Raw genomic sequence first — 18157 nt, forward strand, 5'->3', positions numbered from 1 at the left:
GTTCAGTCTGACAAGATCTGGGATTAATATTCAGTATAGGCAATGGAGTTAAAGATGGAACATTGGGTTATAAAATAAAGTTTCTTAAACACTTCAAAAGATTAGGCACATTATAAAAGCGGATATCCAATTACACTAAACTCAGGTGTATTGTCCTCTTTGTCCTATCTATCAAATAGCTTAAATTTCCTTTCCATAAACAGAAAGAGCAGCAGGAATGAGCTAGAACAAAAATGCTTGACTAACAACCACAGCAGAAAACAAATGCTCTGAGATAATCATAATTCCCAAACCACTGAATAAATGTACATCTTTGAGGATTTAACAAAATGAAATCAGAGTTCACACCATAGGAAGTAACCTGTAATACATGACATAAAATGACTTCTGCTGCCCAGGCCTTAGCCTAGCTGAGCAGAATAAAATTCTACTGAACATGTGACTAGCTAAGAATTCCAATAAATCCAACTCCCTCAGTAAACTCTAATCTAATACACCTTGGGGAACCTTAATTTTAAATCTCATTACATGCCAGATGGATGACAGAAGGAGAGATCTGATCAAACTATGATAAAATGCTCAAGAAAAAACTTCAAGAAGATGCCACACTGAATGACAAAGTTCTCAAGAGACAGATTTATGTCTCTGGGTCATATCACTAATGGAAAAGGAAAGGTAAAGCAGAGTCATCTAGTAAGTTGATCCCAGAATATAGTACACCAAGTAAAATTCAATACTCCATTCCTGGACAAAATTAGATTCCGATCAATCTGTGGATGGGTTCACACAGGTGACGGGTCCTCTCTCTCCTGTGTTCCTGTTCAGGAACTGGTCAAAAGCCTTTTGAGGACTACAGTTGTGGACTGCACTTCACTGCCAGTGCTCCAATGGGCACTATCTGTTGAAAATGGTGAGGATGAGAGTGAGGCCATGGACTCATCTCTTCCCTTGAGACAGCAGAGCTGACTGGATATGGAGGTGGATTTGTGCTGCACCCTCTAAAAATGGCAGAACTGTTGCTCAAGAAAATTCTGTCTGACTTTAATTGGCAACTTCCACAGAAGTGCATTAATTTTTTCATTTTTACCTGTAAATATTGCAATGAGACCTGCTTAATACAATATATTGGGTCAAATTCTGCTCTTGGTTTTTCATAGTCTCCAAGGCAGAAGGGACCATTGTGATCATCTAGTCTGACCTCCGGTACAACACAGGCTACAGAATGTCCTCAAAACAATTCCTAAAGCAGATCGTTTAGAAAAACATCCAATCTTAAAACTGTCCATGATGAAGAATCCACCATGATCCTGGGTAAACTGTTCCAATGGTTAACTACTCTCACTGTTTCTAAGTGATGGAGAAGCCACCATGTTGCTTGGTAAGTTGTTCCAGTGGTTATTTACTTTCACACTTAAAAATTAATGCTGTATTTCCAGTCTGAATTTGTCTAGCTGGTTATACTAATTTGGTGGAGTTGCACTGGCATAACAGAGGTACTTGACCAATTATATGGCTCTTCTAGGCAAGGAAACCTGCACAATCAGGAGCTCACCTGTAGACGGATTCAGCTTGGATTCTTTGGTAACACTGATATTACTGTAGGTCATGTTTGTTGATCTTCCAGGTTCTGGAGAATTCAAGGAAATGCTTCTCCCAGTGGCTCTTTGAGATGGAACATAACAAGTATTTTCAGCATCCTTGTTTTGATCATTTTGTTGGCAATTTGCTTTACCTTTTGGGTTTGAAGCATGCATTGCTGCAAGGGGGAAAAACAATATTATGCTAAACTTGCTAGATGCTATTCAATGTCTGACATACTATGTCAGAGAGAAGGGCACACAGAGTATGTTTACACAATGTTTTGGAGCGAGTCTCCCAGCCCCAAAGGGGTTCCACTTGCCAAGCCAAGGGGTTTCCACCAGCATTCTAAAAATAGCTGTGGAGACAGCGCTTTGAAGTTCCAAAGCTTGGGACGGAGCTCAGGCTCCGATGCCTAGGAAGCGGGGTGAGCTTCTAGGGACAGGGAGATATTAACTTAAAACAAATTAACCAAATGATTTCTCAAAATACCTTTGCCTGCAAACATGCTGAATGAGTTTTTTGGTTCTTCAGAAATCCATTTCTTTTTCTTCACTCCTTTAAAGTGACGCTTCTTTACTGGCTCAGTGTGACTCATTGCTAAGGAAGAAAAATAAGAAAAATTTATTTATTGAAAAAACACATTATTCAGTAAAATTTCCTCATTAAAGTAGTAGAGTGTTGTGGTGAATTAAAACAAGAATAATTTCCTCACATTTTATATATACTCTCTGTTGGATACAGACCTTTCTTTTATGTGCTAAAAAACAATTCTGAAAACAGTAATTATAGTAAGAATATCAGTAAATATCATCCCTAAGAGCAAAATCATAATGCTTCCAAAAAGTTATGTTGATTCTGTTAGAAAAAAAAGTTCTCAACATTCTGGCAGCATACCTCAAGCTTATTTTAGGAAACTAGGTGTTAGTAGAGTACATAACAGATATTTCTGGCCCAAAATCTGGCTCAAAAGGTGTCCATATGCAAAGCAAAAAATCTGAGCCAATACAACACATATTTTAAGGAGTACAGATATTTGCGGTAATCCACACATATATTCTCCAACTGTAACCCATGGATTTTATGTAAGCTTGTTTGAGCAGAAGGTCCTTTACAAAAGTGAGTGTGTTACACCCGCAACAGAATTTTGTGCATGTTGACCCAAAACACAGCATAACAACTATGGAATGAGCTATTATGCAACATATAACTGACCCTCATATGTCCTTGGCCTTGTCAGTCAGCTGATCTAGAGGAGACATTGGTAATTATGATGCTTAACGTATGAAAGAAAGGTCTCCCTCTGTGCTACACCAAGAGTAAGCAGATGGAGTAAGGGAAGGACAGAATCTCACATCCTGCATTGCATGGCAGCTATCGAGCTCTATGACCTTATGTCCCCTGCTCCACTACAGGAATCCAGGGCTTTGTCTGCTCTGACATTCAGATGATCAACATAAGCACTACCTTTTGCTCCTATCCGGTCAGGCCAAAATATAGGAGAAATTAATTTCTTCCACTTCAGTGTATGTAGGCAGTTTCATTACTTTTTAACCTACTTATGATTTATAGCTAGAATTTGTCTTCTTATCTTTTACTTCAACAACAGAAAAATAATATGCAAGAAATGATTTGCCAACAATAATCATATACATAAAAAACAATATATTCAGATAAGGAAATTTTGTGTTCTTCCAAACATTCTGGAATTCTGTAGTGCAAATTATGGTCCCAATTTAAGAAAGGTACTTTAGCATGTGCCTAATCTGAAATACGAGAGTAGTTCTTAGGTAGATTTAATCATGTGCTCAAGTGCTTAGCTGAATCAAGGCCTTATACTGGTATTCATTAGGATCCAGATTCTGTGAGATGCTACGTGCCCTCATTTCTCATCAACTTTCACTGGAATTGAGAGTGATCACCGCCTCCAAGGATTAGACCTTTGGGCTTTAGGAAGATAAAGATAAATAGCAAACTGATACGGGTGATACTGAAGTCAGTGGGAGCAAGACTGCTCTAACCCAATAAAAATGCTTTCATCAATTAGAATGATGAAAGAAACCATATTGTTGATGGGACTTCACCAATTCACTCAAAGTGTGTGGAATATAACATATGTCATTTGGTCCTGCCTCAAGTGTCCAGTCTAATTACAAAGGAAGCAAATAATGTTTTCCAAAATTACAAAACATAAAAATAATGATTTATACCTTTCACATCTGAACGTCTGGACATAATTAATTCTTTTTCCCCAGTTAATATTTCACTTTGCTTCCCTCCAACAAATATGCTCCTTTGTGGTACATAACAATCACCTCCTGCAAAAAATTAGAATGCATTACCAAACTATAAATAGAGACATGGTATGTCCTCGTTTTAAGATAAAATTGATTGTACTGTGTTTAAAATGCAGAATGCAACCTTTTCACTTTATTCTTCTTTATCATTTAAGTTGTGTTAGTTTTTGGTTAAATTCACATAAAATACTAAGAACATAAACATGAAAAACAAATAGAAAGCAGTTATGTAAAAATGTGTTTATAAAAGTCAGATAAATGAAAAATGTATTTAATATTCTTTTAATTCATACCTCTCAGTATGAATGCACGTTTCCATAATTAATTCTCCCTCTGAATTAACTCTTGATTAACCAAATACAAAGCACTAGGACAACAGGCAATAACGTATAAAACATAAAAACAAACACATACATTGCTTATAATACATACAGGGCTCAGGAAAGTGATACAATTTATAAAATGCTACCAAAAACCCTATTATTTCTGCTATTACTTGCATCTGATATCTTTCTGATAAGATCACTGATTTTTTTTGCAAGAAAAATGCAGCAAAACTAATCTATCTGGACTTCAGTAAAGCATTTGACATAGTACCACATGGGAAATTATTAAACTGGAGAGGATGGGGTTTCAAAAGAAAAGGAGATAGCCAATGCTAGGTAAACATAAATGCTTGCGGTATCCAGATTCATTCTTAATGACTGAAATCCTGATCCTGTACTGAGATCTCTAAGCAGACTCCTATGACTGCACAGAACTCAACTGAAAATGGGCACAAGGATCTGCCCACATGGAACAGCTTGCAGGATTGGGGCCTTGATACTTTCCCATGTGACTGCCAAAAACATAGTCTGTTCAGCTTTACTAACGATATTCTCTCCAATATACCAATTTCTGAAAGTTTAGTATACTCCTGTTATATCTGACTGTCATGCTTGTCTAAGCTGATGCTGTGTGAGCTTCTTTGCAGCCAGCATAGCTCTAAGAAACAATCTCTTTTTCAAGATTAAATTAAAATCCAATTAAGTGGAGTCACCAGACTGAAAATATTTTTTCACTATGTTACTGAGATCGGTGGAATTCAAATACAACAGTAATATTTTTTTATTAATAGAAATAAAAAGACTTTACAGAAAATACAGAAATAAATTCCATGAAAGATATATTTGGAAATCTTTTTATCTACCAAAGGATATTAGATAATGAGAACACATATTTTAAAGTAATTACCTCCATTTTCAAAGGCTCCAAGATCAGCCCTGGTGTTACCATCTAATGATGCTGTTACCTCTCCTTGTCTTTCTATAATATTAAACTTTGTTGGAACTGTAACACCATCACCTGGAAAGAAAGCAGAGGGATTTTTTTTGGTTTAGTTACGTGGAGTCAATGCATTTGTGATAGATGAATGAGCTTGGGAGAGTAAACGAAGTTATGGATAGCACTGTGCAACATGGACATTTTTGCACACTGACTGATTTTATGGATAGACACAACTGTGAGCATTTCTGAATTATGAGCAAAAGTTCCATGAATGCTTAAAGGATTAATAGAATTAAATCTCAGAATATAAAGTTAAGGGTAAACCCCTATCTCTGACAGAGGTATTCCAAAAATACAATGTACTAAAACTTTTGAATTGATATCTGAGCAAACCATGTTTATTGCACATATATCAAATACATTTAATTGTACAGTAACTCCTCATTTAATGTTGTCCTACTTAACGTTGTTTCAATGTTACGTCCCTGCTCAATTTAGGGAACATACTCGTTTAAAGTTGTGCAATGCTCCCTTATAACGTCGTTTGGCTGCCTGCCTGTAAGATTCTGTAGAAGAGCAGCAACTTTACAAGGGAGCATTGCACAAGTTCTGCTTCTCCGCTTCCTCACCCTCCCTCCCAGCACTTCCCCCACCACCAAACAGCTTAGGACTTTCTGGGAGGGTGGGGCAGGAACAGGGAAGTGCTGCATCTCCGCTCCTCCCCCTCCCTCCCAGAAAGTCCTAAGCACTGCCAAACAGCTGTTTAGTGGCGCTTAGGATTTTCTCGGAGGGAGGGGAAGGATTGGGGCTTCTCTGCTCCTCCCTCTCCCTCCCAGCACTTAGTGTTTAGGAGTTTCTGGGAGGGAGGGGCAGGAACAGGGAAGTGCTGCATCTCAGCTCCTCCTCCTCCCTCCCAGAAAGTCCTAAGCACTGCCAAACAGCTGGAAGAGGCGGGCTTGGAGCATTCCCGGCAGAGACCAAGCCTGTTCTTCTCCGGAGAAGCTGCCGCTGCTGCTGCAAAGGTGCTTCCTAGTGTCCTTGCCTGCAGCAGGCCGTGGCTGTGTGGGGTAAGCCAGGGGCACTTCCCAACCACAGTACAGGAGAGTACTGTATAGTATATAATGCTTTTTGTCTGCCCCCAAAAAATTTCCTTGCAACCCAACCCCCCACATTTACATTAAATTTTATGGGAAAATTGGATTTGTTTAAAATTGTTTCACTTAAAGTTGCATTTTTCAGGAACATAACTACAACGTTAACTGAGGAGTTACTGTACTGCAAATGATTAGCTACTTCACTTCAGCATAATTAATTTAATTTTACTTGTATTATTACTTTCTGCAAACAATGACAGATCACCAGCACAATTTTATTCATCAGCAGATTTGGTCAAAATTCAGACCTCTGAAAGGAAGTATCCTTATAGGATGCAACTGCTCCAGCCTCCTGTCAAATCCACAAAGTTCATATTCCACAGACACTTCACAGCCAGACCCAGGGAGGTGGGATCCTGTGGTGGGGGATATGGGCAGTATGCTTTAATAAATTCCCTGACTTTTGTTTTGCACATGGGAAAGATCTGCCCAGGGTTTCTGGGGCCTCAGTGGGCATTTCTACACTGCCTCTGGGAGTAAGCCTCCCAGTCCTGGTCCACAGACGTGTGGTAGATGGGCTTGTGTTAGAGTTTTAAAAATAGCTGTGTAGACGTTGTAACTGATGCTGGAGATTGGGCTCTGAAGCACTGTCTACATAGCTATGTTTAGAATGCTAGCATGAGCCCCCACTAACATAAGTCTGTGGACCCAAGCTGGGTGGCTCACTCCCAGATGCAGTGTAGACATACCCAGTGAGGTCAGATTATGGATCCAAGTTAGTCTTGCTTTTACTAACAAATATCATAAAAGTGAACAGACCCTGACTGCATCCCAAAAAGTATAGTGAGACATTGTGATATTCATAACTGACCGCTCTGTGCAATTACAAACCTTCCTTTTTGAAGATAATGTCACTCTCCTCCCACACCACTCTCTATGACTTAATCATTGGTTTAGAGTATATTTCCTTAACCTCTCCTTAAATGTTCTCCTTTCGACTTTAATTAAGTCATTTGGATGCTGGGTAATGTAACTTATGCACTGTAAGTACATGAAATACACATTACACGATTCCTGCGAACTGCCACCACACACAGGCTATAGGAGAGGTGCAAAGGGGTTAATATTATAGCTACTCAGATCACATGATTGATGTTTATGAATATAATCTATGGTATTTCTAAGGGCCTATCACTGTGATATCTAAGCTCTTGAATACCCATTAGAAATACCTCCTCAAAAGTACTTTAACGAAAATACCTATACTCTCAAGACAGAATTCACAGCCTATTGTGCAGAGAAACTATTTTTCTCTCTCTTCATGCCTATTAAAAAGGTTAAATTGGTAAAAAACAGAGGTCCAAAAAGATCATATTTTACCAACTAATATTATCTCAGATTATCTCTATCTGAACCAAAATAATATACTCTCTTTCACTCTGCAGTTCTTCATTATTGTTCACTATCTTCCTGCTTCAATTTTCTTTTTATGTAATTGTAGATTCAGATGGTTATCCATGAAGTTTTCCATTTTATTATAAACAACTTTATATCAATGATATATGTGCTACTAATGCTAACATCTCACTTCTTTCTCAAATACTTTAATGGCCAACCCACTAATTACACTAGCATCTGGGAATGTTCAGAGCATAAATCACTCTGTTAAGAAGCAGCAATACTATCACCTATTATAATAACAAAAGCTGACATTGATTTTTGCAGGCATACCACCTGGCTAATGGGGAAAAAGAAAAACTCTTTAAAATCTTGAGTCGAATAAATGTTCATTAATTCATACCCCTTGGAGCTCAGATGTATTGTAGCAGGCCCAATAAAAAAAGAGATTGTAACCTTGTTTCAAAAGATATTAGAAGACAAATTGTAGCAGAGATGCATGCCATGGAGTTCAGGAAAGTACAAGAGTTAACCTTGGTTCTACTCAATTGACCTGGCTTATTTCATCATGCTATAGTCAATGCAGGTGTCCCGTCCTCATCACCATGTCTATGCTATTTCCATTTAATTAAAAAAGTCACAAAAATATTTCTATTGCTTTTATTTTGTATAATTCTTTTTTTTTCTAAATTTGCAAAACCTAATATTTGGATCTAAACTACCTGATAGTGTCTTTCTGTGTAATTACATATACTGTATATAAACATTATCCTTGAAGTGAAAAGCATTACCACTCAAGTACTTACCTTCCTGTAAGTCTCTGCCAGTTTCCATGGGTTTCAATAGCTCATTATCCAGTGTTGAAGACATGATTTTTGCTGACTGGTTCTCCTGAGGAGTCTGAATTCTGTAATATTCTCCTACTCATGCCCCCCAAAAGAAAGAAAAAATTATCTTTACTTATTGATTATATTAATATTTTTAAAATAATCAATAATTAGATATTTACCAGATTTATAACACATCTCCTTTATTGCTTTTTCTTCCTCAATGTCTGCCGGATTCTTTGTCAATAAATAAGAGGCATCTGTAGGAAATATTTTTAAAAGCAAAAACTATACCTAAGTACAGACACCTCAGGATTTGTTAATGCACTATTCTTAAATATAAACAATTTCATTATAAAATTAAGTAACTTTTTTTCCCCGTTCCTATTGCTAGTGAATCCCAGCCCTCTGCTTTCTGGACAGAAAAATTATTGCTTATTGACAGATACTTTTATGACCAATATTGTCTTACAATGAAAGTCAAAAGGTTTACCATTACTGGTGTTTATTTGAGACATTGATTAAATTAAAAACAATTCAAAAGCCTTTCTTCAGTACTCTCAAAACAACCATACAATCCCACACAAAAGGAAGTGATCCTGAGTGGGCAACTAAATACTACTGAATGACCTGTTCTCTGATAGGCTATCTGGGGATGCACTGAGCACATTCTGCACATTCATAAGACACTTGGCTAAAACCTTATCTTCACAAGGAAGCTGCATAGAAATAATTAACTATTTGTTTGTGATCCAATTTAGTCAACTGAGTGCAAACCCATGTGTGGACACTCTTATTTCAGTTTAAGAGTGATTTAGTTCAGTAGCTCAACCAAAATAAGACTGTCTACATAGAGGTGAGAAATAAAACCGATTTAAATTAAAGTGGTGCAACTCTCTTATGTAGACAAGCCCTGTAGCTATGACCCTAGCCCTAGGTATGCAACTATATGCAAGCAGGCTCTTCAGAAAGATAAGTACACACTAAGAATAAGGGTAATTTCAGGGGCAGGTGTAGTCCATGAGGTTTATACAATCTCTGTAGAACAGCAAGCATGGAAATGATTTTAGGCTGGATAGAACTCTAAATCTTCTTGTTTGGTATAAAAATTACATCATCTCTGAATTGCTGCAGATACTTTACATTCTCAACTAAATGCCACCTAGCAACAGCTAACATGTTTCTTGTTAAAGCTAAAGCACAAAATGAAATTAGCATCCTGATCAAACCTATACAGTGATAAATCTAAGAGTTTTGGGAGAAATCAAAGAACCTTTTCAATGAGTAAAATGGTCATTTAAATTACAGATGGAGCCAAATAAGTCTGAACATCCCTCAATTTTGAGGAAGTCTGGATCTGTATCTGAATTGTTGTATTTCAAAGCCATGTGAATTGTGGCACTTGAATCCATTTCTAATTAAGGACAAAAGAGTATTTGAATTATATCAGTAAGGAAAAAATAGATATTAGATATTTTGAAAGTTTATTGATGAGAGTCTACATTTACTGTGGTCTGTACAATAATATAAAGATAATTATAAAATAAGTTGTAATGAGGTTATTCCCAAATATTTGACTTCTTTCCTTAAAAATGGCATGATTGTTGAAAACAGCCAAAAATCTGTTGGCAACCATTTTGCAAATTATTTGAGAAAATCCATTTTAGTTTCAGATTTCAGAAAAAAGTCATATTTACAGTTCTCCTCTTCTTCCTCATCCTCTTCCTCCTCCAGGCTGATGTTTATGATCAGTGGAGGATGAATGGGTCTTAAAACGTTTTCTTGACCTTTTAGGGGTTCTTGAGTGTGGGCAGGATGCAGAGTTCCTTCTTGAACTTCCTTTTGGAGTGTGGCATCTATAGGAAAGTACATGAAGTTCAGTCTGTTAATAAGGCTCTGAAACAGCAAAATCAGGTTCTGATCAGTTTGTTATACATTTGAAATCATCATCATATTTGACAAAGCCACAAATTGCCAAACTGTGTCTTTTAGGAACTGTACTGGGAAGGAGGTTGGCAGAAATGTGTCTCCACAGCAGAAGGAACATGGGGAGACATAGGACTCAGGGACACACAGGGCCTCCCAGAGATTTTCAGCATGCAAGGATAACACATCATTGCACCAGCCCTTAGTAGAATATAACATACAGTGGCTGGCCATCTCTTCTGGCTGGTGTGTGTATGGGGAGATATAAATAACTTTGCCGACTCCTGTCTCTTTTTAGGGGCATGTCTACACTGCCTGGGCTCTGGCTCAGGCCCAAATCCCCCTTCATCTGCACACAATTCTGTCTAACTCTGTCCAAACCCCAGGATCCCACAGGAATGGAGGATTCAAGCCTCAGTCCAACAGAGGCTTTGGCCCAAACTCCATTGTTTTGCATTGTGGATGCAGCTCAGGCCCAGGCCCCCCAGATTCAGGTCCTAAGAGTCCACCAACTCCATCTCACAACCCCATGGACAGTGTCCTTTGTCTTTCCTATCCCAAGACTAGCCAATCAACTCCTGGTTCAAATACAACCCTCTTGGTTCAAATGCAACTGCTCAGAATTTAACCCTTCCATTTTATTCTGCCCACTGAGCTGCAAGCAGAGTGAGCCATCTCCTGCATTTGTAATGGTCACCGCCATCAAGAAGTCTTTTGCCAAGTGTGCTGCTAGCTGGTCATGGGAGCACCACCGCATTTTGCTTAATCTCTGGTGCAAGGTGAGCAAACAGCTCAACTTTTGCAAGAATTCCAAGAATGAGCATGTATACCAGCTAATAGTGAAGAAGCTGGCAGTGCTGGGGATTCACTGGACCAGGGACCAATGACCAGTGCAGGGAGCAGATTAAGCAGTTCAAGACCAACTCCCGGAAAGCTAGGGATGAGAACTGGATCTCTGGGAACTCCCTGTCATCCTGCCAGTTTTACAAGGAGTTTGACCAGGTGGTGGGTACTGTGCTGAGCACTGAGCCATCAGTGCTTTATGGTCAGTCAGGAGGGCAACCTTCTCACCCCTGAATACAGTATAGGACTAAAAGGGAGCCAGCAAGTGCTGGCTGGAGCTGCCCAAGAGACTTTTGTACCCAGACCAGTCTCCCAGAGCAGCTGTAGCACATTCTGGGTCCCTACTCCGAAGAACTTTTTGATGCCTCTCTGGAAGAGCTGTCTACCATGGAACCGGCATCAGAAACACAAGAGGCAGAAACCTGGTAAGTTTCTGGATCCATGTTTGTTATTATTAATATAGGGGTGGGAATGATTTCCAGTTTATGGGAAGGATTTCCAGTTTATTACCCAATGCAAAATATATTGCAAGCTCCAGGCAGCAGTATGTATCTGCTAATGGGGGATTGCGAAGAACACAGCAAGCCACAGTAATACAGACAGCATTGACGATGCTGGAATCCTAACGTGTCTGTAAACAGCACCAGTGGGATTTCAATCTGCTAAATGCACATTCAACCACCATTCCACAGATACTCAGAGTGTAACTAAACCTTCTTTTGCTAGGGACTCTTATCACGATATGGTTTCATAAGCAAAAGAAAAAGGGATTACACTGGATACTCTAAAATAACAGTGGGGATAGTAACTCCATTTATGACAATGTCATCTGGTGGGAATAATGTCCCAACCTGTCCATGAATGTAGATTCCCGATCAGCGGAAAACCCTGGCATCATGAATTTTTCCAGTGCAGCCCACACTGGTGTCCATAAATCAGCCTTTGTGGTCCACTAGGGCCTGCATAATAATGGAGTAGAACCCTTTGCAGTTTATGCACTCATGTACTCCTTTAGGAGGTCAAACTGTGGGCACATGAGTCCCATCAATGGCCCTGGCACAGTGTGGAAACCCCATTCTCTTAAAACCAGCAATTACTTAAGGGATATTTGTTTATGCCCACCATCTCTGGGTAAATCACATGCCTGACTGTCCCTGAAACCTCTGTGACCACTTTACACATGGTTGACTTTTCAATGCTGAACTGGTTAGCAACAGACTTGTAGCAGCCTGTGGTAATCAGGTTGCAGACGATTATAGCAGCCCATTTCTGGACCAGTATGGCTGCCCTCATGCGTGCCTTTACGCTGGAGTGTAGGTGCGAGCTGCTCAAAAAATTCCAGAAATGTAGCTTTCTTCATGCAAAAGTTCTGGACCCACTACTGGTCATCCCAGGTCTGCATGACGAGGTGATCCTACCAGTCTGTGCTTGGGCTCCTGCTTCAAAAGCTCTGGTCTACATGGTGGGAATCACCAGCTACAGCAAGAGTTGTGAGCAGCATCAGCCAGTTTGATTCTTCCATGTCTGTATCATCCTCCTCTTCCATCAGGCACCTTTAGTAGGTCAGAAACCACCTATAGAACATCCACCAGCATCTCATGGATGCTTTGCCTGTTTTCTGAAACAGGCTTGGCAAGATCTATTGCTAACTTGGCAGACTGTGACAACTTCCTGTAACGTGTGGGGTGGACAGTCAAGTTTTCCCACACTGCAACACTAACCAGGGGCTGGAGTGGCTACAGCTGCGGAGGGCACTAGGATGCCTGAGAAACAGTGGTTTGACTCAGGACTGAGTATTGCAGTGTGGAGCCCCAGATTTGCAGCCCAGGTCAAAAAATTCTAAACTTAGGGTCAATATGCAGTGTGGATGCCAAGCCCTGGACTTGTTTGTAATATTTAATGACTTGCTCTCCCAAAGACATCCAGAAGCACTGTTGGTAAGAGGAAATCCTACTCCACCATTGAACAAAGCTCCCTATTTAATGACACCATGTGCATCCAGCTGTGGATCATCTGTGAGTTTAGAAATCATACTTTCTAATAGCTTTTCCAAGCTGCACTCTCATTCATAATTTGGTATGCTTTTTCAATTGTTATTCTAAAAACAGAGCTTCCTTTGTTAAGTCTTTCATGGGTTGCTCAGTGCACCATAATGTGTTTGGCGTGCACACGTGTCATCATGTACAGTACGCACTGGACACACTCTCATGAAATAGACAGCTCTGGCAAAGTCTGCATTCAGCTTTATTTAGATTTGTCTCACGGACAGAAAAGAACTCCCCCCATTAGGCTACATTTTCTTTGTTCCTATTCTTCTGGAACAAAACTGAAGCCTTTTGCCAATGCCTGTCCTATCACTATGCTTGGAAATAGGTCACATGATAGTCCATGTTAATGTGACACTACTATAATGATCAGTAGTGATCTAAATTATTGAGAAAATATTAACTTGTAATTTTTTTTGCAAATTAGTATATATTAATGTGTTTAATATACATATTAAAGTAGTTTATAGAAGTCTAGAGTCATACATGAGTCAAATATGAACTGAAAATTCATCAGACATGTATTGTTTAAGGGCTACATAACATTCCCACTGAAGTTATTATTCCACTGACTTCAGCATGAGTCCAATATCTTTAGCATCCATATTGATCCAAATGTTGACCTCAGTCAGTAGGGTCAGTGACACATTCACTGACACTACTCCATTCTATGAAGTTGAGTTGGTCTTTAATATTTTGCCTTAAGGCTACAGTCACTTTTCTTGGTTTACAGATCCATAAGAGGGACACTGAAACAACCTATTCCACAAGATACAACCTTGTATTCTTTAAGAATATCATATGCAGTAGCTTTGGCTTCAGAGTCTGGATGTGCATACATGGTGATCCCAATCCTGAAGACCTAACTCAGGCAAAACTTCATTTTGCTTTAGGAAGGGTTGAAAAAGTACTAGCCATTTTTCCAGAAATAGTCTGGATTTCTGGAAATCAGAGAGTAAAAGAGAAATCATAATTAAGAAGTATTTGCTTCACATATTCTCTCCCTAACCCCATCCCCACATGCCCAGCCTGAAAGACTTAATTGAAGTCAATTAAGGGGGTAAAACACTTGAAAGTGACTTGCACACATGACGCAACATTAGAAATTATTTTTTTTAACTGTCTCCAAATGAGGGCCATTTCATACATATGACATTTAAAATTTCCCTGACTTGGTGTGATGTCCCATCATAGACTGCTGGTGACATCACACCCAGCAAAGAACCTTTTTCTTTTAAAATATTGCCTAGGTTTCTAAACTTTTTCATTATTTTATGAATAGTAAAAATAATAAAAAATAGTAAACATTCTGAGTAAACCAAAATATGAAATAGTAAATGTTTGTAGGTGTTGGTCTTTGTGAACATTTTATTGCCATTCCTATCTGCTAAATCTAATCTGTCCTTCATTTTGAGATTTTCTATTTTCATCACCACAGTTTCTATGCACTAACTCTCTTCCCCACCTCAGCTATTTAATAATTGAAGGCAATTGATGGAATCTAAAATTTATCTTTACTTAGCTAGCCTGTATTCGCAAGGGCAGAAATCAGTTCTCTCTTATTTCATTTGTTCATTGTATTTTAATTTCTGGAGTAGCATACACCATGTTGTGGCCACTGTGAACGCTGTGTTTTACACCAGGAAAAGGCTTACATAGATTCTAACTCTCTGGTTCACTGAAACTATGAGGCAGTTGTCTCAGAAACATTCTCATTTGGCAAAGCTAACCATTTAATCAACATCTAATTACTTGCTCCATTACTGAATGGAATCTTAAAATAAAAAGTTTTCCACTCAGCCAGAACCCCACTTTGAAAACACAGCGGTCTCCTAAATGCCAAGAGATGCTGTGAAACTGGTGCAGGAAGATGAGTTCTTATTTTTATATTGACATTCGGCTGGTTACCTGCTTTGAACTTGTAAGTGAGAAATTCTTACATACCCTTACCCTCTTCAGATGTATAAATTAGATTATTTGCATCAGGAATGTGAGCAAAACAGCCAGCAGTTGCCAGGAGAGAAGGAGAAAAATTTTGATTATTTTTTTCTATATTGAGATCAGTAGATCATTTCAGATGTTGTTTTAGAAGGCTTACTTGATTTATATGTACGTAAGGGAGTGGGGGGAAATTGAAAAGGATAGTGATGTATGATTAACCAAAGAATCATGGCCATGCAGTAATGTACAGTATACATTCTTCTGAAACTGTGACTGCATAAATGACCCCAAATGAATACTACATGCTGTGAAGTACTGCACTGCTTTAACATTCAGCTCCTGTGTTTGAGTGAAGTCCTGAGGAGACCTCACTGTCAGTGAAAAGGCCATTATGTAGTTGGAAGTGGATGAGTGGGTGTTAGCAAGGCCCCAAGCTTTACAGAGGAAGTAAAAAATACAGGGATTTCCTATAACATAAACTCTTCAAACTAGATTTGACTGCTTATACACAAATCACTGCCTCACATGACTGTCATTCAGCACATCAAGGATACACACAGCATGTAAAATGTTACTGTGTATAATTTTTCACTTGCGAGACAAATGGATTAAAATTTGAGTTACTATTCAGTACATCAGCTTTGATGTAACTGTTACCTACAGAAATTCTTAACACAAAAGCCAAAGAAATTCCTAGGGGAACCCTAGTCAAACATAACCATTAAGTCCTTTACTAACCTTGATTTCAGATCATATTCCACCCAATCTGCAATGCTGTCTTTCTTCACCTAAAAGGTTTATAACAACACTAGAAGTGGCTAATACATTTTTAGCATACCTATTTCAATGTGCAAATTATTGAGAAAATAGTTTTACTCACTGCTACTAGGTGGCAAAAAAAGTCCATTTATATTACGAGGTTTGCTATGATGGAAGACACAACTGATCCTCACACAGCCTAAAGGCTGTGTTTCCCAGAAACACGAGATTCTGTTGTATTTTTGCTATGGGAAAAATAAAAAAGGTACAGTTTTTAGATATGATGATTATAACAAACAACAAAAAATGATGGATGGAACACTGATTAGTACCATATATCAGTTAAAAAAGAAGAAATATGGTATTGTTGTGAAGGCACAGGACTAGGATACATGAGGCCTGATTCTGATCTTTTACAACAGTGTAAATTAGGAATTTCTTCACTGAGATCAATGGAGTTATAATGGTGTCAAACCAGAATCAAGGTAATGGATTCTACTCCTGGCTCTGCTACAGACTTTCTGAGATATTTAGAAAAAAACATTAATTTTCTAATACCCCAGATTCACTTAATTTTTGTGTCTCAGGGCTTGTCTATTTGAACAGTTAGTGTGCAGCAAGCTGAGGTGTAAATCTATCTCACATTAGTGTGCAGCACACTAACTGTACATGTGGACCCTGCTACCACACATTAAAAGTTCCATAATGTGCTTTGATCTACTCTGCTTTGAAATGGGAACAGAAAAAAGTGAACTAAAGAACTTTTAGTGTGTGGTAGGAGAGTCCACATGGGTAGTTAGCGTGCATCACACTAATATGAGGTACACTTATTCCTGCACTTACTGCGCACTAATTGTTCATCTAGACAAGCACTTGGTTTCCTTATTTGTAAAATAGGGATAATAATACCTACCTCACAGGCATGTTGTGAAACTAAATACATTCATGCTTGTAATGTGCTTTGAGATCCTTGGATGAAATCTGCTCTGTAAGTCCAAAGTATTACATTTTTATTATTTTATTATAAAAAGCATATTATTAATTACTATTATTATGAAAGGAAAATCAGAAAAGCAATTAATATCCAGTGACTGACTTTGAATCAGTACAAGTTTTAAAGCTTGCAGTGCATGCTAGCCACGGACTTCGGGGGGGGGGGGGGGGGGAAAGCCACAAGGTCTTCATATTTGAATATAAGCTTGGGTGTCAGATGTGAAGTTTAAAAGAAGTGAGGGTCAGTTTTGCTTTAAGAATGAGTGTACTTCAAGAAACTTATCTACCTGTATTTCCATATGTCTAAACCGGCAAAGCTGATGTGAACATCTTCCCTCTCTCCATAAAGAGCACACAATCTCACTGCCAAGGGCTTTTTCACAGTGACGGAATCGGCACTTGGAACCCTAACACAGAAAAAAGGCAAGTCAAAGTTGTATCATGTTAGATGCATCAGTAGTTGGTTTATATCTTCTTTGTTAATGAGGAAGTGGACAATACACTAGTCTGTATAGCACAGTATTATTGCTGTGACAACATACCTGCAGCAACAGAAAAAAATTAGGACCTGATTCACAGATGCTAGTGTAGCTCCACTATGCCCAATTCTGCCGCACAGGTAAAAATTCCAAGCCAATGGGAGTTACTCCTGTGTGGTTGAGGGAGAAAAGGCCATTGAGCTCAATGGAACTGCTACTGATTTATGCCAGTGTAAATGGGGGAAAATAAGGTCCTGTTAATGTCACATGAATTATGCCATAATTGCTTTGTCCAATTTAGTTAAAATACCTGAAGATATGGGGCTCCCACTACTTACGAACTTGGGAGACTATTCCAGTTTCTACTGGGGTATTACTATTTTCCTGATATTTGAACTAAATTTCTCTTTCTCAGCTCTATCCCTTTACTCCTATTTATATCCCTGGATCACCATAAGCAATTCCTCACCCTCCTTGTTGTTTATACCGCTCTCAGATACTAGCAAATGTTAACATAAGTCTCCCGTAGTAATCACTAAGCAAACTACTTAGATTTTATTCTTTCAGTACTCTATACTCCACTACATAAGAGCTATGCTCAGAGGTAGTGAGCAGTGGCAGTCACAGGAAGCTGGCTGCTGCTCAGCCCATGCCGACGTCAGAGTTGCAGGGGGCATTTTCTAACATTCACAGCTAGTGTAAGGCCTATAA

At 38.7% G+C, this 18157-nt stretch overlaps 1 protein-coding gene across 4 annotated transcripts in view; it reads right to left on the reverse strand.

Moving 5' to 3' along the window:
* The window catches only part of C1H12orf50 (chromosome 1 C12orf50 homolog), a 31658-nt gene that overhangs the window by 8213 nt on the left and 5288 nt on the right, over positions 1-18157 (reverse strand). For 2 of the 4 annotated variants that reach the window (XM_075066846.1, XM_032789157.2), the window contains exons 3-12: positions 17255-17374; positions 16096-16219; positions 10158-10316; positions 8643-8720; positions 8440-8553; positions 6544-6651; positions 5109-5219; positions 3789-3896; positions 2071-2178; positions 1553-1756 (exon numbers count right to left, since the gene is read on the reverse strand). In XM_075066846.1, the coding sequence (XP_074922947.1) occupies positions 1553-1756; positions 2071-2178; positions 3789-3896; positions 5109-5219; positions 6544-6651; positions 8440-8553; positions 8643-8720; positions 10158-10316; positions 16096-16219; positions 17255-17266 (1126 nt within the window). In that variant the 5' untranslated portion in view covers positions 17267-17374. Of the gene's footprint in view, positions 1-1552; positions 1757-2070; positions 2179-3788; positions 3897-5108; positions 5220-6543; positions 6652-8439; positions 8557-8642; positions 8721-10157; positions 10317-16095; positions 16220-17254; positions 17375-18157 lie in introns of all 4 variants that reach the window. The other 2 variants (XM_032789158.2, XM_032789159.2) reach the window with 2 other exon arrangements.

The sequence above is a fragment of the Chelonoidis abingdonii genome, chromosome 1 (genome assembly GCF_003597395.2).
Source record: "Chelonoidis abingdonii isolate Lonesome George chromosome 1, CheloAbing_2.0, whole genome shotgun sequence".
NCBI lineage: Eukaryota > Metazoa > Chordata > Testudines > Testudinidae > Chelonoidis > Chelonoidis abingdonii.